A 22,395-nucleotide genomic window follows, 5' to 3' on the forward strand; every position below is an offset into this window, starting at 1 on the left:
CTGTAAAAAGGAACGAAGCATTGGGGTGCCTGGGTGGCTCAACTGGCTCAGGGTCTGACTCCCGATTTCAGCTCAGGTCATGATCTCATCGTGCGTCGCATCGAGCTCCGCGTCAGGCTTCGCACTGCCGGTTCAGAGCCCGCTTGGGATTCTCTCTCTCCCCCTCTCTTGCACACTAACACCCCTCTCTCTAAATAAACAAAGAAACTTTCTCTAAATGAATAAATAAGTACTGATACACGCTGCAATGTGGAGGAACCTCAAAAACTTGATGCTCAGAAGCGGCCAGGCACAAAAGACCATACTCTGTGGGATCCCATTCCTATTCAGTACCCGATACGGGCCGATTAGAGAGCAGGTAAGTGGCTGCTGGGGGCTGGGAGTGGGGATGGGATTAGCTGTGAACAGGGGTGAGGGAGCTCACACAGGGAGGGGATACAAATGTTCTAAAACTGAACTGTGGTGGGGGCACCTGGGTGGCTCAGTCAGTTGAGTGTCCGACTCTTGATTCTGGCTCAGGTCATGATCCCAGGGTCGTGGGATGGAGCCCTGCGTTGGGCTCCACACTAAGCACGGAGCCTGCTTAAGATATTCTCTCTCTCTCTCTCTCTCTCTCTCTCTCTCTCTCTACGTCCCTCGCTACAGCATGCATGTGCACTCTCTCTCCCTCGCTCTCTAAAAGACTAAATAAATAAAACTAAACTATGGTGACGGTCGTACAACTCGGAATTCACTAAAAGTCATTACACTGTCCAGTTAAAAGAGCTGAATTTTATGGCAGCAGGTTGTACCTCAAGGCTTTAAGTTAGCAAACGACACTCAAACAAGCATTCAGGGGCTACATTTACTGTACCCCAACCGCTGCCCCATGATATGGCATTGCAGAGGCACTGTCTTGTTATCTCGGTCCCTGACTGAGCCTTCCTCAGACCACAGTGGGGTTCTCAGACAGCAAAACTGTTCAGGAGGAGCGATCACCCACTTCAGAATGAGCCCTGATAAAAGGCACACAAACGTACCAGTGCACCCCACAGAGACTAGGTTATTTTCAGTTAGAGAACCGTCACTAAAATGTGCTCAGATAGTACACATCTGTAGGTAAACCAAGAGCCGCCTCTCTCCGGTTTTTGAAAAGGGTGACTCTGGAGTCTCCTCCCAGGCATGACACGTCCATCCTTTTCCCAAAGGACAGCCTCAGCCCGGGCTTAGCTGTTGTCCTTCAATATCCACCTTCACAATCAGCCCAAGTGGGTTAACCACTACGACCCAGAAGACACACGTTATTTGGTTTAAAAAAGAACTATTTTGACACAGCCCTTGTAGAGGGTGTGGAAGAACAGGGTGAGGACCCACCCATCAAAAATGGCTAGAGCCATAATGAATGTTATTCTTTTTTTTTTTTTTTTTTTAATGCTTATTTCGTTTTGAGAGAGAAAGAGACAGAGTGCGAGTGGGGTACGGGCAGGGAGAGGAGACAGAATCCGAAGCAGGCTCCAGGCTCTGAGCTGTCAGCACAAGAGCCCAACACAGGGCTTGAACTCACAGACTATGAGATCATGACCTGAGCCGAAGTCGGACACTTAACCAACTGGGCCACCCAGGCGCCCCACATGTAATTCTTACAAAAGTCCCATGCCCCCGCCTACCTGGGTTATGTAAGGCACATGAAGGCAGCAGAGTCTTATTTGGGGCCCAACACATAATTGGTACTCAAAAAAAGGGAAGATTTTGTATTCTCACAGACCAGTCTTGGGAAAGAAAGGCTCACGTCTAACCGACACCCCAGAGAGAGGTGAAAACATGAAACCCTGGTGGAGAGCTTATCACCCCCAAATAAGCAAATGTCCCAGAGAGTCACCTCCCTTTTCCTCCCAGCTTTTGAGGGGTGGAGGGAAGAAGCCATCTGGAAAAGGGCCATCTCAAGTCTAAAGTAACACAAAGCGATGACGAGGTGGGAGATTGCTAAGAAAGAAGCTGTGTTCAAAGGAAAGGCATCAACTGGTAAGTAGCTGTGGTCTCCAGCCGGAAGCAAACGGACACCTGGGTGAACAGGTGCTGGTTTGCCACGGCGGCCACTGAGGCGGCCTCCGGGACAGTGTGGTGGCAGAGGCCAGCCCACTACAACAGCAGTCGGTTCGGCCACTGCCTGCGCCCGCGTGGAGCCCGGTCTGCGCACTGGGAGGTGGGAGAGGGACAGCACTGCCAAGAGCAGAGACCTGATCGTACAGCTGTGGCGACATTTAACTGCTCACCAGCATCATTAACTGAAATTTTAGTGTGACTCTGTTATTGGCTCACATCCCCTTCCGAGGTGGGCTGAGAGCAGAGCACTGTGGCAGGTTACTGAAGAGGCAGCGAAGGAGAAAGGAAATGAGTCTTGAGTATATTTGTCATGCCAGCCGCCACCCTGGTCATTTTACAAACATTATTTACTTAAAACCAAGAACAGCTCCATGACACCAGTATGAGCCACATTTAACACACCAGACAGGGAGAGGCCAAGTGGCTTGTCCAAGGACATAACCAAGGACTTGGGCCTGGTCTATTAGAGGCCATAAACAGCCACCCCGCCCTAGACCGGAACACTCAGTGTTGATCTACGGTGGCCGTTCGTGATCAGGAGATCTAAAGAGGGCTTGCTTGCTGATCGCCAATTATGACTGCTCACCACGTGCTGGCACTCTGCCAAGTGTGGGATGGCTATCATCTCCTTCAGTGTTTACATTCATCCTAGGAGAAAAGTATTACTGTCGGCCGTCCACGTTGCCCAAGGTCACAGGGCTATTATGGGAGGGCCTGATCAGTCTGACCCCCAAGTTGGCACTCTTAGCCACTGTCTCCTGAGTAAATACATGACTCCCACTGTCAAGCTGAGCTGGTAAGATGCACACATAAATTAGAATACAGAGGAGCAAGCAGGAAGGGCCAAGTGAGAGATGCCGTTGGGAGTTTGGATACGAGAAGACGGGGCGGCAAGGGGGAAGGGGGCAGGTGCCAGAAGTGGGCAGAGCAGCAAGAGGACCCCAAAATAACAAAGGCTCTGGGTGAACCTTGCCCGTGGCCAGCCCTGGGGCTATGCGGGTACCTGCACTCCAGTAAGAGAACCACCCTGAGCAACTGACATCACTGGAGGCCTGCGTGGGGTAGCCATGGATACCAACAACCAAACCCCAGGCTGGAGACCCAGGTAATCAACACCACGAGCACACAGTGCTGAGGCCAGGACTGATAAGCCGGGTCACCTCCTTCCTGATCGTAACCCTACAGGAGAGAGTCCTGCATAGTGCCCTCGTGTGCTGCTGGCCACACCGTGTCAACACACACACACACACACACACACACACACACACACACACACCCACCCACCCACCCACCAAGGCGGGACCCTGACAGCTCCTTCTCCAGGGCAGACATCACACACCTTCCCCGCCTCCCCGCCTCAGCCATTCTCCACGCAGCCTGGCCCTCCGCCAGCAGCCCGCGATTTCCTCCTCAAACTGGAGGAATCCGCTGTCTGTGCTGCCTCTCAGGCTTCACCTTGGGCCCAGCCGAAGAACTTGAATGACCCAGCAGGGTGCAGCTATGCACAGTCACGCGGGCCCCAGGCTCTCCACCAAGTTCCAGGTAGGTTCCCACTGCCAACTGGTGTTTCTCCATCTCTGCTTTTCCAGATGATAATTTCTGGTTAGTGCTCATCACCTGAAAATGGCCCTTTGTGCAAAAGACCGACGTGGCCACTCACACCCTGGCCACCAGGAGCCACCTCTGAGGACAGGACACTTGCTCTCCTGCAGCCTGCGGGCTCAGAAAACCAAAACCTGCTACGAGAGCACTCGGTAACCCCCAGAGAATTCCATGTGCTCTTTCCGAATCCTGCTGCCTGCCAGGAATCGGGGAGGGAATCTTGCAGTCGGGTAACAGCCTCAGGAGTGTCCGGGTGAGGAAAAATCATGAGGTCAGGCTTCCCGAGGCATGCCCTCGAGAAAGCGGTGGGAATCTGCCACACAGCAAACCACAAGGAAGCGACCACCGAAGTTCATCTTTGTCAGTTTCCTCCTGATGCTGGTGCCAGTGCCCTTCACTCCCAGCAGCACCGAGACCGGCTTCCTGCCTGACCTCACACGGAGCAGAGGGGGCTGGGGCAAACAAGCAGGGCCCTGCTCCAAGACCGCCACACGGGACGAAACTGCTTGAGGTCAGTTCTGTGTCTGCACTGTGCAAGTTCTCGGTGGCCAGAAGACACAGAGCCCAGACACTTTCTCTCCCTGAGGACGGTAAGAGCCAAACAGCCTCTCACAGCTGCTTCTCCTGGGAGCCCCGCCTCCCTGTGAGCACCCACTTCGTGGGTTAGAACGGCCAGAAGGGGCCTTCGACCCCATCAGCACCTCGTGCCTGGGTGCAGTGGAAGGTAGACCCCAGGCAGGGTGACGGCGGTAGAATTCTGGACAGGGACAGCCGAGCTGAGCCTCAGTCGCTTTGACTGCAAATGGGAATAGCACTCATTGCAAAGGCTGCTTTGAAGGTGAGAGGGTGACATTACAAAGTACCCATCACCCCCACAAGGTGACTGGGAGAAAACACATGTCTCATGTATTCACAGCTATCAGAGCAACCCAAATACTGATTCTGTCCTTCAGTGGTCAGCCAAAATCACCTCTTTGACATCAGTCAACAGGGAAGAAAGGCACCTAAACCAGCTCAGAATCCAGGGAACGCAGTCACGTCCACGTCCTGCACATAATTTCATTATTCAAGAGCATTTCTCTTCCATACACGGGACTTGCTGGCCCATGAACTCAAGACAATGTCGGAGAAAAGCAGGGTCCTGCCCAGCGCCGGGCTTGCTCTGGGACACAGGACTGGCCACAGAAACCAAATCTTCCAAAACAAACCTCTATCTTCCAACCTATGCTCCAGACTTCCTTCAGGCCAGGAGCCAGTCTCATGAATTTTCTCTGACGAAGAAAACTGAGCACACTGGCTATAAAGTGTCTTTCTTTCGAGCTTACTGTCCTAAAATTACTATGAACACGTCACCCCCTCCCCCCTTACAGGACAGCTAAACATTTTATTGAAGAAAGGAAGGCGATGGGAAGGGAAAAAACAAAAGAGAATGTAAGTCTATCCTAAGATGCCAAATACAAAGCAGTGCCCCTCTCAAATGTGATCATAGAGTAGGGACCCTGTGTTGGGGGATGTCAACAAAAAGATGCAACCTCCAGTTGACCTGTGAGCGGGAGTCGGCCACTTGGAGCCTCCCCAAACCCTCCTTGGAATGTGGGTTCTGCTGGCCTTTCCCGCTCCCAGAGGCTGCGCCAAGGACACAGCCTTGAGATGGCGATGGGCTGCGAACACCCTAGCGGCCAACGTGGCCGTACCCAGTTAGGGCCTCTTTCTAAACACACTTTTAAGGTTTGGCAGGTGGCTGCACAGATCCAGTCTTGCTGCTGCCCGCCCAGGACAAGCCTCGTCCTTACGTGGGTTCCCTCTGCTTACTGAACTGCCACCTACAGAGCTGGAGTGGCCGGCCTCCTCCTTCACCTCTCCCTGCCCAAGGAGGTTTCAGATTACGCCTGGGAAACTCCCGAGGGGGTGGCCAACCAACACCCACGGTTATCTCTGAAATGTAGACCAGCACGGGACAATGTGTGGGACAATGTGCGTTGGAATCAGCCAGAGGGCACGTTAAAACCCAGTCTGCTGGGCCCCACCCCAGAGAGCCTGGCTCAGCAGGTCTGGGGCAGGGCCCCAGAATGTGCATTTCTAACACAATCCTGGGTGATGCTGGTGCTACTGGGTGGGGGGGCCCCACTTTGAGAACTGCTATCATCGTGATTTAAGAGCAGAGGGCTCTTGAGTTGTTCTACATAGGCTGAAACCACTTACTAGCTCTGTGACTCTGGACAAGTTAACTTAAGTTTCCTCTTACAAGCCTGTGAAATGGAAATGATAATAGCACTTAACCTCTGATCTGGCTGTTTGAAGGATCAAATGCACAAATCCACACGAAGTACTCAGAACAGTGCCTGGCACGTAGTAAGAGCACAATAAACACTGGCTCTCATCACCATCATCTGGCTCCCAGTTTTTTTCTTCAAGTTTAAAATAGGGATAGATGAAATATATACAACACAAAATGTTTTCTTCTCTTGACTAGGCTCTAAGACACTGTTCCAGAATCTTGTATAGCCTTTAATTTAGAATCATATGGTTCTGTGACTGGTTTCTAAACTCATCTTACTCTGCTTATGGCAACTGCTCATCTCATATTTTCATATGCACAGGAATCCCCTGAAGATCTCGTTAAAAGGTGGGTTTTGACTCGGTGGGTCTGGGGCCTGAGCATCTGCATTTCCAACAGGCTCCCAGGTGATGTGGGGACACGGGGGCTGGAAGGGACACCAGCTGATCCAGGGAAACCTGGGCTGGCCCTAGCTCTATGAGAGCAGGTGGATGCCTTTTTCCTGAGTACTTGCAGGAAGCTGACTAATGCACAGTCCCCATCGGCCGGCCATTCCTATACCAGCTCCTTCGTGAAAGGGCCAGGCGGGGTTTGAGGCCTCAGCTTGGAGACCCCCATCTCTCTGCCAGCTCTTCCCTTCCCCCGCTTTCTCCAATTTAAAGCTTTTAACTGTCCTGTGGTAAAATGTTACTGTTTTTAGGACAGAATGTTTTTCTCAAACGAAAACACTTCTGATAAGGTCAATTATAAATAACTTAAAAAAAATTTTTTTAATGTTTATCTTTGTTTTTGAGACAGAGAGAGAGCATGAGCAGGAGAGAGGCAGAGAAAGGGAGACACAGAATCCGAAGCAGGCTCCAGGCTCTGAGCTGTCAGCACAGAGCCCGACACGGGGCTTGAACTCATCAACTGTGAGATCATGACCTGAGCTGAAGCTGGACGCTCAACAGACTGAGCCACCCAGGCGCCCCTATTTCAGAGCAGAACTTTGTAAAGGTATTCAGACTGTTTTTCCTCAAGACCTAAAGAACATACATGCAGTCACTGTTTAAACATTCTGCTGCACCCCCAAAATCCCTTTCTCTGCACTGCGGGCAAAAGCCCCAGAAAGCCCAACTAGGAAACTCCCACTGAGCATCTGGGCTTCTCATTGAATTAACACCCTCACTTCTCCAGAACCAGTGTCCCTCTAACAGAGCCCGAAGGTGGGTCCCCAGGTGACTTCAAAGTCAGCCTTGTACTTTTCCATTTGAAAGAATCCTAAATTAAAAAAAAAAAAAAATCCCTGTTTCAAATCAGTGATTAATGACTTTTTAAAGATAAGCAACACCAGCACAAAAACATACTTTATTTAATAATGACTCAGTCTCAGGGCGCCTGGGTGGCTTAGTCGGTTGAGCCTCCGACTTCGGCTCAGGTCACTCATGATCTTACTGTTCGTGAGTTCGAGCCCTGTGTTGGGCTCTGTGCTGATAGCTCAGAGCCTGGAGTCTGCTTTGGATTCTGTGTCTCCCTCTCTCTCTGCCCCTCCCCAACTCGCACTCTCTCTCTCTCAAAAATAAACAAATGTTTTTAAAAAAAATTTTTTTTTAAATAATAATGACTCAGTCTCTTGCTAATTTACCAAAACCTGTTCAGTCACAAGAAAACAACCAAAACTCTTAAAGCAGAGTACTGGAATGCCACACATACACACACACACACATACACACATATACACACAAAGCAAAAAGACAACTAACTGATATTTGCAACAACATGTATGAATCAGTCAAGCAACAGGAACCAGTCAAAATAATGCACCCTGTTTGATTCCATCTGTCTAGATCAAGAACAAAGGAGCAAAATAAATCTCAGGTCATAGAACTCGGGACAATGGTCTCCCTCCTGGGGCACAAGGGGCTTTCCCAGGGTGCCAGACGTACGACATGTGGTTTTACAAGGGGGTCATCACAAGCCATCCACCGACGTAAGATCTGTGTGCTTGAAGTTATACCTCAATAGGGAAATAAAAGAGTGCTGTGAGATCAGTGAAACAGCCAGGCGTACTTAGACACTAACAGGGAAAGGGTCAGTTTGAACAAAGTACGAATTTACCCTCTTCCAAGAGGTCCAGGCTTTCATGCCGCTCGCTGGTGGGCTTCCTCTCTTCATCTTGGTAGTCGTACTCAAAACACTCTTCTTCCCTTCCCACGTCTCTCAGGGACATTGCTGAAGTCACCCCAAAGCCAAAACATTGCCCTAAGGGGCTGTTCTTGGGGGAGCTCCCAGCTGTCTGCCCAGAGGAGCCATTGGAGCCCGGGCCCCTGGGGCACACGCTGGGCCCTGGACGGGGCTGAGGACGTGCCCTGGCTGAGCTAGAGTGGAGGGTGTACACAGGGCCATTGGCCCAGCGTCACCCAGGACAGACCCGGAAGGGGGTGGTTCCCAGGAGCAGAGAGGAGGGACAGGGTGGGGGCAGGAGAGGGAGAAGCACCTGCCAGAACGGGAATACCCTGCCTGCCCCAGGGCGACCGTGCCAGGTGCTGTGGATTCAGAGGGGGAGGTGGGCAGGCAGGTGGAGGACCTCAGGCAAGCTCTCCACCTCCAGATGCCCCTCCCCACTTCTCCTCCCCCAGGAAGCAGTGAGGAAATGGTAGCTCCCTGGAAGTTTCGCAGCAACTGCACAGGGTGATACCAAGAAAGCCTTAAGCAGGTGCACCTGTCTACAGGTGGGACCCTAGAAGAAGAGCTGCCCTGGTAAATAACTGCACAATGCCCTCAGATGGGAGGTTTTTGGTGGGCACGCTCCAGAAGCTGAGACCCAGCGGACTTTGACAACAGCCTGACATAGTGCTGAATGGGAAAGGAAGTGATCATTCTCATTTCTAGCAGAAGGAAAAAAAAAAAATTAAAAAAAAAAAACAAACACATGGCAGTAACCATTACCTGTTTTAAGATTAATTCAATCTTTCTTTGGTAATAATACATTGCATCTGCTCTTTTTAAATCTGCATTTGATAACCCCCACTCTCATCCTAAATCTGCATATTCACAGTCAAATCCGTAAATTCTAATTGCTGGGATAAGGGGGAAAATAATCTAAAACCTAATAGCTTACAACATTGCCTGGAAGAAGAATCCAGTTTAATTGTGTGTCTCAATACCAATTCCTCTGTACTGCTTAATTTTGCCTTTAACAGTGAAAATGGCAGGTCCCTCCATCAAACCCACTGGAAGATGGCCCTGAGCGCTGGCATCTAAAAGTACGGCACATTCTGTGATTTCTGGACTTCAGCTGCCTCCCAGCTACACTGTGGCAGGTCTCCCGGCTCCTAAAAGCCACATCAGGAGACCTATTCCACCTCCCTCCGATTCACCTCCCCCAGGTAACCAAGAGGGAGGCTTTCAGCAGAGGCAAGACCTTTATAAAGAATTCTCTGCACAGGCTCAGGCCCTAGGTCTCATTCATCTTTGGATCCTTAAGGCTGAAGATCCTGTTTTGGTAAGCTAAAAATGTCTGCTGCATTGAATCGCTACCTCCATAAAAACGAATTTAAGACCACACGAGTGCCTGAAATAGAAAATCAGAATATGACAAAAGTGCTATTTAAAAATGAAACCCTAGAGACATATGCATTGTCTGGTTAATATTTTGGAACCTGAAGATGATTACTACATTTTATAACATTAAAAATGTGTTCTTTGTAAAAAGGAGGCTTAGCAGAAATTCAGTGGCAGGGAGTTTAAAATCGCATTTTGAAAATCTGCATTAGCTTTCAGCACAATGTTTATGAGGATACACGCTCAGGAAAAAAAAAAATGCCACTTAATCTCAATAAATGGCATCAAATTGGGCCTGATTCAATTCAAACGACGGTGAGTCTGAAACCCTGGCAAGGGAGGGAGGGACAGAGGGAGCATTATTCATTCAGCAAATATAAGGCCGACTATAAGACGTGTAGGATACTGTGCTGGGCCACGGTGTGTGTAAATGAAAACAAAAGCTGATTTCATGTAGTTGAAAATACTCTCAGTGATGACTCATAACCAAGTTGCTTATACTCAGCTTTTAACTCAAATCTAGGCTACCTTTAACAAATGAAGCCCAAGTCTACACATATTACATAGTAAGCATTTAGGACACGGCATTTTGAACACAAAACCATCCTGGACTCTTCATGTCACCTCATATGCCTGGGTTTAGTCCTTCAGGATATTCCCCGCCCCCCACCCCAAATCTCTCCTCCCTCCCCACCCTGCAGGGATGTGAAGGAATTCTCAAACCTCATCCACATCTGCGTTCATTTCAAGGTTAAAGGCAGACACGGGCCCAAGAGCATCTTCTCTGACAGAGTAATCTCTCCAAAAGCCAAAGCAAGAAAGCCCAGGAATCCCTGTGCCAAGTGGGAGACCCTGGACCTCTGGATGTGAAGCTGCAGGAGCTCAGCCCCAGAAGAGTCACGTAGCAAGGGTGTTGCCGTCCCAGAGGCAAGGAGCAGACACTGGGGCCCCGGGCAGGGCGGCAGGGACTGAGTTCTGGACCTTCCCTGGGAACACTGGACAGGAAGGCTGTAAGTGGAAGGTGTCCCCTCTTGCAGGGTGGAGGGGCATCCTTCTGTGAGTGTCCCTCTTCAGATCTACTCAACATACCATCACAGAAGTCACTGTCCTGAAGCTCCACCATGCCTGAGACGGGCCACAAGTCACTGGCGCTATTTACATTTAAATTTAAATTGATTAAAATTAAATAAAATTCAAGATTCAGTCATGCTAGCCACGTTTCCAGTGCTCCAGAGCCACACGTGGCCAGTGGCTGCCATCCTGGACAGCACTGCACAATGTTGCCATTGTCACAACAAGTCCTACTGGACACCAGCCCTCCAGAGGGTGCCCCTTCGTCTCGAGACGCGGGCTGTACACTTCCTGGCCTCCATAGCCTGTGCCTCTGCTGCAGCCCCCTGCCCGCCTGACCCCACGGCACTCTCCTGCCGTGAGTGTCCTTGTCCTCTTCCGAGGGCCACCCACAGCGCAGACTTCTCTCAGTGCTCCATGCACCTCCTCCCTCCATTTCTCGGCCCTGGCTAAGGGTGCCGGTTACTGACGATCCTTCTCCAAGGACCTCGCTTATGCCATTAAAAAAAATAAGTAAGAGAAACATGGGCTCTGGGCTTGCATCTACTTCTTGGGAAGGACATGACCGCTACTTTACTCAAGCCAGTGAGAAGAGCTGACAGTTACGTTATGCATTTACACTTAATTCTTTTTTTTCCCGCCCAAGTCGCTTTAAGAGCCATTCACAAGGTTGTTGTTTGGAAAGGGAAGAGCCGTCCTGCACTGTCAAAGGTGCATCCTGCAATAAACACAAGATGAAAACACAGAGGCCTGTTTGCATCGTATGACACAGAGCGCAGGACATTAGAAAATCATCAAAAACCTGGTCAAGTCTTTTTTTTTAATTTTTTCTTATTTGTTTTGAGAGGGACAGAGACCGTGTGAGTGAGGGAAGGGCAGAGAGAGAGAGAGAGAGAGAGAGAGAGAGAGAGAATGAATATATCCCAAGCAGGCTCCGCCATGACAGCTCATAAACTGTGAGATCATGACCCAAGCTGAAACCGAGAGGTGGATGCTTAGCCGACTTGGCCACCCAGGCACCCCACCCCTAGTAACAGCTTTTCAGTTAATGCCTAAAATATCTCCAGCAAAACTTTACTCCCAAAATGGCCACCCCTACCTTGGAGTGGCATTTTAGAGGTCACTGCAATGAAGCCGAGCAGTAGAGCACATGTGACCGCCCCCGTGTATTGCCACGGACTTTTCACTATGGAGTAAAGAAGCCCAGAGAAAGGCTTCCTCAGCCATCCACTGGTTTCCCCATGATGAGATCAGCATGAGCGAGACCACCTCCTGCCCGGACATTCACATCTGTAATGCTGCTCAGTGAGGAGAGAGGGTGCACAGTCACAAAAGAAAGTACAGCAAGAAACGGATGGTCAAGATACTATACCCTTGTTCAAAATGCCACTCACCTTCTGAAAGGGATTTTTTTTTTTTTTATGTTTATCTTTGAGAGACAGTGAGTGTGCGTGAGTGAGGGAGGGACAGGGAAAGAGGGAGACAGAATCCCAAGCAGGCTCCAGGCTCTGAGCTGTAGGCACAGAGCCCAACGTGGGGCTTAAACTCACAGACTGAGAGATCATGACCTGAGCCCAAGTCGAACGCTCAACCGACTGAGCTACGCAGGTGCCCCATGAAAGGGATTTGTAGCAAGAACTAACTACACTATCTCTGAGAAAATAAAATTAAGCACTGGCCCAGTACATCACTGTTTACAAAAAGCTTTTACAGTTGACCCTTGGACAACATGGTTTTGAACTGCATGGGTCCACTTACACGTGGATTTTCTTCTCGATAAATACAATCCAGTGCTGTGAATCTATTTTCTCTAATGATTTTCTTTTTTTTTTTTTTAATTTTTTTTTTTTCAACGTTTTTTATTTATTTTTGGGACAGAGAAAGACAGAGCATGAACGGGGGAGGGGCAGAGAGAGAGGGAGACACAGAATCGGAAACAGGCTCCAGGCTCCGAGCCATCAGCCCAGAGCCTGACGCGGGGCTCGAACTCACGGACCGCGAGATCATGACCTGGCTGAAGTCGGACGCTTAACCGACTGCGCCACCCAGGCGCCCCCCTAATGATTTTCTTAATAACCTTTTCTTTTCTCCAGCTTACTGTATTGTAAGAACACCTTAATCGACTGTTTATGTTATTGATAAAGCTACCAGTCAACGGTAGGCTATTCTAGTAGTTAAGTTTTGGAGGAGCCAAAAGTTCTACGCAGATTTTTTTTTTTTATCGTGCGGCAGGGAGGGGGTCGGCATCCCAAACCTCTATGATGTTCAAGGGTCAACTGTCCTTTATTCACACTCCTTGTACTCTTCACAATGGCTCTGGTCAGTGTGGCTGTCCCCACTTGCCAGATGGGCCATCTGGGTTGACGGGCTCACAGATGTGGGTCCCAGGATGTGCCCAAACCACATAGCCATACGGGGCGCAAAACAGGCCTCAAGCAGAAACTCCATGCCCGTGCACTGTGTGGTGTTCTACCTACTTCTAGAGTCATTACAAAAGTACACTCTTTAACTTAAGGACACACACGTGAACCCAAGCCTTTTAAAAAAGAAACAGGCCTCACGGGTTTATTTTGTTTTTTAGAATCTTCAGCAGGCTCCCTGCTGAGCATGAAGCCCGATGCAGGACTCAATCCCACCACCCTGGGATCATGACCTGAGTCAAAATCAAGAGTTAAACACACAACTGATTGGGCCACCCAGGCACCCTGGGTCTCACAGTTTTTAAAATCGTAAGTGACCAGTGTAGCCAAGAAACAACATAAGATTCTGTGACAGATCTAAAGAATTATTTCCCAGACCCCTATGTCTGCAGATGGTCTCCACTGACATTGGCACAGCTTCCCACACACCCGATGTAAAGAACCACCTAAAGCATGTGCTAAAAATTCAGATTTCTCAGGACCTCTCTGGGTCTGGAGTAAATCTGAGAATCTTCCTTTTAAATAAATGGGTATCGGGGCGCCTGGGTGGCTCAGTCAGTTAAGCATCCGACTTCAGCTCAGGTCACGATCTCGCGGTCTGTGAGTTCGAGCCCCGCGTCGGGCTCTGGACTGATGGCTCAGAGCCTGGAGCCTGCTTCCGATTCTGTGTCTCCCTCTCTCTCTGCCCTTCCCCCATTCATGCTCTGTCTCTCTCGGTCTCAAAAATAAATAAACGTTAAAAAAAAAAATTTTTTTTTAAATAAATAAATAAATGGGTATCATGATCCCAGGGTTGCGGGATCGAGCCCCGTGTTGGGCTCCTCACTGGGCATGGAGCCTTCTTGAGACTCTCTCTCCCTCTACCCCTCTCCCCTGCTCTCGCTCTCTCTCTCAAATTTAAAAAAAAAAAAAGGAAATTAAAAAAAAGAAGGAGGATGAGGGGAGCCTGGATGGTTCAGTTGGTTGAGCATCCGACTCTTGATTTCAGTTCAGGTCATGATCCCAGGGTTGTGAGACCAAGCCCCACGTCAGGCTCTGTGCTGTGCATGGAGCCTGCTTGAGATCTCTCTCTCTCCCCGCCGCCCCCCCCCCCCGCCCCTACTCTCCTTGTGTGCTCTCTTTCTAAAATAAAATTTAAAAAGAAAAAAAAAAAGTTTTTTAATAGATAAATAAATGGGTGATTTTCATAGTATGCCAGGTTTCAGAGGGGGGAACACATCCAATGTAGGCACCATGACATCGTTTGACACTGTAGCTTAAGCTGTAGGCACTGGGTGTATCTGGTAAATTCTGCGAAGGCCAAGCTACACTTTGTTGAGGGCTGGCTGTTTGAAATCTCTAAAATTTACTTTAAGGTACTGGGCAATCAACCCCTCCAGCTTCTTATCATTCTAAGCCCCTGCCCCATGCCTCTTGTTATACCCTTGGGGTCTTCCTGTGATGCGGTGTGGTTGGGGGAGGCGGGGAGGAAGATGGTGTGTTAAGATTCCAGAACTAAAACTGATAAAGGGGGGGCGCCTGGGTGGCTCAGTCAGTTAAGCAGCTGACTTCGGCTCAGGTCATGAGCTCGCGGTCCGTGAGTTCGAGCCCCGCATCGGTCTCTGTGCTGACAGCTCAGAGCCTGGAGCCTGTTTCGGATTCTGTGTCTCCCCCTCTCTCTGACCCTCCCCTGTTCATGCTCTGTCTCTCTCTGTCTCAAAAATGAATAAACGTTAAAAAAAATTAAAAAAAAAAATAAAACTGATAAAGGGGAAGGGTACGGTCATTCAGCACTGAAGAAAGCTCTCCTAAACCTCAGAGACAAAAGAGAATCAAGCTATTTCTTGATTCCAATTTTAAAAGAGGGGTCCTAACTGTCTTGCAATCCATATTCCCACCCATATAAATATGTATATTACTTTTTAGTGCTAACCTTGCAATTGAAGTGCAAGTCAGTAAGTCTGACATAAATGATGATTTTGCATCTTCTTCAAAACATTTGACTCATCTCTTATTATTAGTATGGAAAGTTCCCTAGAAGTTTCCCTCATTAAAGATTCAAATGACAAGAGAGACAAAGCAATGCTGTGTGTCTACTCCTACCTGGGCGGTCAGGACTGGGAGATAAAGGGGCTATTTCAATTTGCAAGTTTAAAGATGCATATATAAGCAAAGGCAAATTGTATTTCCAGACTAGCCTGCAGAGACCAGGAACCCAACTAGTTAGAAATGAGTCAACAAGTTAACTACAAAATTGGCATCTACTCGAAATCCCAACCCCCTGGATTTCCTAAACTAGGTGATTTCTGGGTTTCTGTCCCTTTTATTCCCGTTTTGCTAACTATTTTTAAAAATGGGATTATGAAAATGGCAATTGTCCCAGTAAATTCTGTCCCAGTGGCCTTCTCCCTTGCATCCCCACTGGAATGGAGGGTAAAGGCAAGTATTTTGCCCAACACACATTTAGAAAGTAACTGCAATCAACACTGATCTACCCTTGAACAGATCAGCAGCCTTTCCTTCCATTTTCCTTTTCTGTTGGAAGAAGAGCGATCTGGCTGCCTCTGGGCCAAAAGACTCAACTGAGAAATGGCCGGGTAAGAAAATCCTTCTGACAGACACCCAGATAAGAGCCGGCCTCCTCTCACTCCTCAAAATGACCACCACGAGTAACTGGCTTTATTCCCAAGGACGAAGGTGTAAAGAGAGCTGGACAGTGTGGCAATTGGGTCAAGACAGGAAGAAACCTCCCTCCCCCGCTTGGCTTCTAGGATGGATCCGTGGGAGCCGTGGCCACACCCGACTCATCCGTGGTCTGGGACAGGCGCTCTGCTGGAACCGCCGCTCCCATTCCAGTGATCCACTGAGATCCACACTTTAAAAAGTTAGGGAGGGCTCAGTGAGTCACGAATCACCAAGGAAACTACGAGAGTTCACTGACGGTTCTGAAAAGAAGCATCCCTGTCATTGCCTTTTGGAGTTGGGAACTTGCTTCAAGAGTAATATATCCATGAGAAAAAAAGGATTTAATCATCTTTTCCCCCAAAGACCCTCGGAGCTGCCCACCACCACCATTACTCAGGATATTTAAAAACACACGGACTCAACATGACACTGTCTTCACATAATGCTGGGTTGGGGGGGGGGGTGGACGACAGTGGGGCTCAACTGGGGAACTTTCTCAGCACATTTACTACCCACCCGCCCTCTCCAAGAAAGCCTCTAGGTCCCTCTCCCATAGCCCTTGCCAAGGCAGAAATTAGCAGATAAGAGACAATTATGTAGTTCTTCTGCTTACTAATGAGGCCAGCTCCCAGCCTGCCACATCATTCAGGTTAATCAAATGTGGTCATGGTCTTAGAGCAGTCTGAAACTCCCGAATCAATTAAAAAACGGTTACCTTACCTATTAATGGTTCGTGTGGGGCTGGGAACACTAGGGAACAGACCCTCAAACTGTATATATTGTGTCCTGTGTGTGTGTGTGTGTGTGTGTGTGTAGAAGACATGTGATTTGAGGGTCATTTTGAAGAAGAAATTAAGTAAGACAGATCAACTGTGCCCATACCCAATTCTGGGGCCCAACACCACAGGAGCCTAAGGTGCCTCTCCTGTGGCCTCTCTGAGAATGCAGCTCAGTGCTATTTTCCATGTATATCCGGAACCTCCTGAGGCCTGTCCAGCCACACAAACTCCACCCAGTCTCCTCTGGAATGTGCCACACCCTCCCTGCACAAACTGAGCCCTGTGACAGAAGGAGACAGTCTCTCCCTGCCCCTCCCAAAGTCTCCCCACCCCCATCTCCGTGGGATCCTACAAGCAAAATTCATTGGAATTGCCTGCTGGGTGGGCAGCTGCTTCTGCCTTTTCTCCGGCCTCCCCACAGCCCCCAGGTCTGGGCTCAGGAAAGGGAGGATTCTTCTAGGCCTGCCACCGACAGTCCAGACAGCCACCTCCTGAATACACCATTCCCCAGCCCCGCCAACAGCACAGAGGTCAGAACACATCTCCCCTTGCACACACACGCGTGCGTGCACCACCACCACACTCGCGCCTCACCCCCGAGAGAATTCAATCCAAGAGAAGTATAATGCTCACAAGCCCTGCACACCAACACCATCTGCCCTCCTGAGCAAAGACCGACTGACCACAGAGGGATCTCAGTGAGCCCTGCCCACCTGCCATCTCCTCCATCAAGCTTTGAAAACTGTCAGGGCCATGCACGCCTGCGGTGGTGCTGGTTCCATTGCCCCCCCCCCTCCCGCCTCTCTCCCTGGGAAAGGTTTCAGGACCAACACCCCACCCCAGAGGGAAACAACACCCCTACACATCCCTGCTCTGTTTTGCGGGGGCCGTAATTACCGTCCGAGCATTCTTCATAATACCAGTCTAGTTCATAATAATCCGCTTCAATAAATTTCTGCATAGTCAGTATTCTTGCAGAGGAGAGAACAGACTTCACAGCGCCATCAACATCAAGTAAAACGCTGCCATGCCTCCCTGCCCTTCCAGAACACCGGGCAGAAGAGCATCCTGAAACACAGCAGAATGAAGCTGTGCATTCTTAATGACAGTCCAAAGCCAACACAGAGAAGGGGCAGCCAGGAGAAAAATTCTGGTGGGATGAGGACAGGAGGGAAGGGAGGCGATTTGCAGAGCTCCTGGGGCCCCCGGGGCAGGTCTGCTAATAAAGCAGCGGCAGCCAGCAGCCCTGAATGGGAGTATCCGGAATCGTCCTATCCAGACGAGAGGACGGTGACGTCACGGACACACACAACCACCCCGAGGTCTCACTCGAGCCTCGCCTCCCGCTCCCTGCTCATCTTTCAATCTCACCGTTGCCATAGAAACTGGCCAGCGCTGAAAAATGATGCAGAGATGGAGGAAATGTCTTCCTGGGAAGCTGGGAGCAGGGGCTGCGAGGTGCCACCCAGGGAGAAGGGAGGGTGCGGGCAGGTGGGGCCGGGGACTGTGCCCCCATCATCACTCCCAAAGAATGTAAGAATGTAAGAGACCCTGGGCCACCACAGAGTCTGCATCGGAGAAATGCCACCATTACTTCTGGTTTTCTTTCCCCAGCCTGATTTAAAACACTGAACATCTTTTCTTAAAATCGCTGACCGCCACCTAAGGAAAATGTAAATTACTTTAAAAAATGGAAACGTGTTCGCTGAGAGGCAGTTCTGCTCACGCCTTTGCTCAAACTTCTGGAAAAACAGCCTTCGACCTACAAATAGAGAAGCACGCCATTACAGAGGGGCCCGTGCAATTCGATATACTGTTTCATGGACACTCGTGTGTGTAATCAAAGTATAAACACACACAGCAGAATGAAACAACCCACTTTCAAGACAGTGGTTGCCTCGAGGGAAGCAGGGAATGGGGCTTTGAAACTGTCCTTGTAAATGCATCTGTAATGTTTTATCTCCTGAAGAAAAAAAAAAAAAAGGAGTTAACATTTATTCCGAGTGTTTGGCATGTTTTAAATACTTCTTTAAAATGAGTCATGGATAATGAGACAGATTTTGGACTTCTTATAGGTAACTCCCTCCTCTAAAACAGAAAGGTTTCTCAGTCCTAGCGCCAGTGACATTTAAAGCCAGATCATCCTTTGCCGGGCACCCGCAGGCTGTTAAGCAGCATCCCTGGCCTCTGCCCTCTTACTCGCCAGAAGCACTACCTTCTCTCCTTGTAGATGTAAGGACCAGGCACTGCCAAACGTCCTCTGGGGGCCAAAATCTCCCTCAAAACCCTGCTGCCCTAAAACCAAACTACCTACAGAACCTCACCAGCCTGCTGGCCGAGTACTGTAACTATCTGTTGGTGTCCCAGCAGCAGCATGGGCTTGGTTAAGTTTTCCTCTTCGTGTTCTACTCAAGACTGTGTCATCTGTGAATGAGTAAGAGTAAAAGGTCTCTTTACCACTACTGAGAGGGCATGCTTCTTTCCTTCTACAGTGACCCCACAGGGTGATTTCTCTTTATTCCACCCGTGGCAATATGGTGCCTCAGCTAACAAATGTGGAGGAAAAGACATCCCTCTAGGGCAGGGCTTCCCAGGATTTAATGTGCATGTAAATCACCCAGAGCTCTTGCTAAAATGCAGATTCTGATGCAGCAGGTCTATGGAAGGGCCAAGATTCTGAATTTCTAACAAGTTTCCAACGTAAGGCAATGCTGCTGGTCCCCAGACCACACTTTGAAAGTGAGGTACTTCAACAGGATGAATAGATAGGGAGGGTAATAGACACAGTATGTGCATTTGAATAAAACAGTTTCAAGAAGAAAACTATGTATGTGTGTGTGTGTGTATATATATATATATATATACACACACACATTCATGCACGTACATACATACACACACAATGACAAACCCTATATATAGACTCTTGGGCAGAATCTGTACTATATATAAATCAATCTCAACCTTCCTAAATCATGAGAAGCAGAGGAGCCTTTAATGCTGTGTTGTGAGGTTCCCCAGAGCTGGCTTCCTGCACCTGTGCAGGCTCCAGAAGTTTCTCCCAGCTCCAGGTACCCTCTCCTTACTTCAGGGCCCTGTGTCGCTTTACCAGGCCATGCTTGCATACCAGCACAGGATGCTACAGGGAGAGCTTCCCACTTGCCAGGCGGCCGACTGAGCCCAGGTGGGAGAGCACGCCCTGTCCTGTGTGGAAAGTGGGGTTCCTGCCTCTTTAGCACCACCCAATAGCAGAACCCCCTCAAGTCTCAGAAGGGGAAAGGAAAGTTAAAGGCAGCTGGTGATGAATCTTGGCTCAAGTTGTAAACAGGCTTTTGGGAAAGTCTGGAAAATGTCGAGTGCCAAGGAATGGTACTGTCTCTGGCCATGCTGTCCCCAGCGGTCACCTACACCCTGGAGGACCTGTACCCCTCCCCACCCAATCCCAAATTCTTGCTGGGCAAAGTGGAGAGCAGACTCCATCGCCTCCCTCACTTACTTTAATCCCTGCCCTTCCCTCTCCCTGACCCCAACTTGGATACACATTTAAGATTTTCTAGGACATCTGCCTATTTAAAGTCAGCAGCCAATGATTTTAATTCCGGCTATACCTGCCCCCATTATCTGAACCTCTCCCTCCCTTTGGCCCTTTATCAGGTCTCTCTCTGGTGAGGACAGCACCTCCCATCAGCCCCACAGCAGACCCCCAAGTGGCCCTCCCACGTGTCATTCCTCACCTTAAGGGAGCAGAGGCTGGTGCCCCAAGGTTTTCTGAGGTTTTGTTTGTTTCAAGCTCCTTACGGCGTTTCTAAAGAAGATTATAGGCCTCAGAGATAAACGAGTCAGCAATTAACAGATGCCTCAAATACCAGCACATTCAACAGGTTCAATCCACTACGTCTGGGGAAAAGGGTCCCGTATGAGTTTGCAAAAGGAAGATGTAATAAAGGAACAGGAAATGCAAACTCTGTAAAGCATCACAGAAAGTCAGATGAGCGTAAAGACCCCTTAAACAAAGGCTTGGCACATGTACCTTCCAGTGCTATGAATTTTAAAAAATACTTTACTCATAACACATCACCATAAAAGCAAAAAGTAACAGGTGGATGGATAGAGGGATATAGGGATGTACAGATGGACGACAGACTAATGGCAGGCAGTTTAATTTCATAGTTTAAAAGCATGGGCTTTTAGCAGTACGATGGCGTGATGTTTGATCTGGGCTCCTCGTTCGCCATCTCTATGACCTTCTTAGACCGAGTCCTATGTGCTAAATGGGGTGATTATAATACCCGCCCCAGGGATGAGGCGAGCCTTTAATTAATGGAAGGGAGAGCACTCAGCACAGTGCCTGGGACAAAGTGAGTTTGCAAAAAAATATCAGTTTGGGATCATCCTCACCAAATTCTGTAGGCCAGTATGGGCAGTTAAAAAGACAGCACAATTTTGTAAGCTATAATTAGGGAAATGAGGTAGAAACGTCACTTCTTGGCTTGTCCCAGCATAATTAACGAAAAGGGACTGAGTTCACGGTAATACGCCAGAGTGACGGTTGGGTGGGGGGAAGGGCAGGGAGCGTATTTCTAAACAGTAACCTATTACTGAACACAACCTCTATCAAGTGCAAATATTGTATATATCCAATGTACATCTGAAGAAAATGGGAAAGAAAGAAAACAGAGCGTATCAAGTACAAAGGAAAGAGCATCACTCATGGGTGACTTCCAGGAGCTCCGAGCAGGAATCAAAGTGAACATCTACACCCAAACTCCCATTTTACAGGCTCCGAAGGGGAAAGCCATCCATCCACAGCTCTGCAGAGCTGGTGCTGAGGTTAAGATCCAGGAGTATCTGCCTTCAAATCCACACTTTCATCCAAAAGTCCCACATGCCCCCCCACCCCCCTCCACAAGGGTTCCAGCCCTCCCTCTCCCAGGCTTCCAGCAGCTGAAGAAGCAAGGTCCTCTTCCGGTGGGCCGGGCGGAGGCTGCCCCCATCACTGCCACACCCTGGGAGAATCGCGATCAGGGACAGGGTCCAGGAGCAGCCTCAGAGAAGTCACCTCTCACTCACCCTCATCACCAATACCATTTAGGAAATGCAGGCTGCTCACCAGGAAGTCAGCACTTCCTGTCTCACTCATTCCTCAGACCCTGCTACCTAATCACCAGCCCCCCCAGCTGTGTAGACAAGGAAAGGGGGCCCAGAGACAGATTAAACAGCTCACGCAGGATCACTCAGCAATAAGAACATCTGGATATAAACTGGGCATGGTCCACCCCTAAAGTCTTTCCATTAATAATTAAGAAAGCATCTAAGGATTATTTACAAGTGAAATGTGGGAGAAAAAAAAGGGGGGAGGACACAATGAAAGGAGATAAAAACTCAAGTTGGCATCTCACAGGAAAAACAAATTGTGAAGCCTTTTTTTTCCAGAACGAAATAAAAAATGATCAGGAATTAAATTGAAACTATCAATGGGACTTTGTGATATTAAAAAGAAATACTATTTCCAGCTCTGTCAAGAAAGGGGCCTGGTAAGGATACCACTCCACCCACAACCAGCACGTCAACCGTCTGGTGTCCAGATTTGGGTTAAACCTCAACATGCCTCCTTGGAGAGCTGCTAATTTCATGTCTTGGGGTAGGAAAAATCAGGATCCGCCTACAATGCCAGCTTGCCAGAAAGCAAAGATGGTCCCATGAGGTCTTGGGTAGAGGTGACAAGGCTTAAAAGGATGATCACGGGCCAGGTTGTGAAATTTGCACATCAAAAACAGAATAGGGTTAATAACATTTAAAGCCAACAGGTTGAGTCTGTAAAGGCCAGGAATGTCAGGGAATAACAAGACTAAAAGGGCAACCAATTGAACAAGGCTACAGATACATAAAGGGAAGGAGAAGATGATAGGAAGATATTTTTAATCCATCTTAAGAAGTAGGGGAAGGTGGGTGTTTA

The 22,395-nt window shown here is 49.0% G+C and overlaps 1 protein-coding gene across 14 annotated transcripts in view; it reads right to left on the reverse strand.

Annotated features, from left to right (window-relative positions):
• Positions 1–22,395, reverse strand: part of TRAK1 (trafficking kinesin protein 1) — a 127,466-nt gene that overhangs the window by 52,337 nt on the left and 52,734 nt on the right. For 3 of the 14 annotated variants that reach the window (XM_042998887.1, XM_042998885.1, XM_042998882.1), the window contains exon 1: positions 17,337–19,285. The exons of 9 other annotated variants lie outside the window; for them this stretch is intronic. In XM_042998887.1, coding sequence (XP_042854821.1) covers positions 17,337–17,400 — 64 coding nt within the window. In that variant the 5' untranslated portion in view covers positions 17,401–19,285. Of the gene's footprint in view, positions 1–8,059; positions 8,174–17,336; positions 19,287–22,395 lie in introns of those variants that run through there. 2 more of the 14 variants (XM_042998881.1, XM_042998889.1) reach the window with 2 other exon arrangements.

This window comes from Panthera tigris, chromosome C2, assembly GCF_018350195.1.
Source record: "Panthera tigris isolate Pti1 chromosome C2, P.tigris_Pti1_mat1.1, whole genome shotgun sequence".
Lineage (NCBI taxonomy): Eukaryota > Metazoa > Chordata > Mammalia > Carnivora > Felidae > Panthera > Panthera tigris.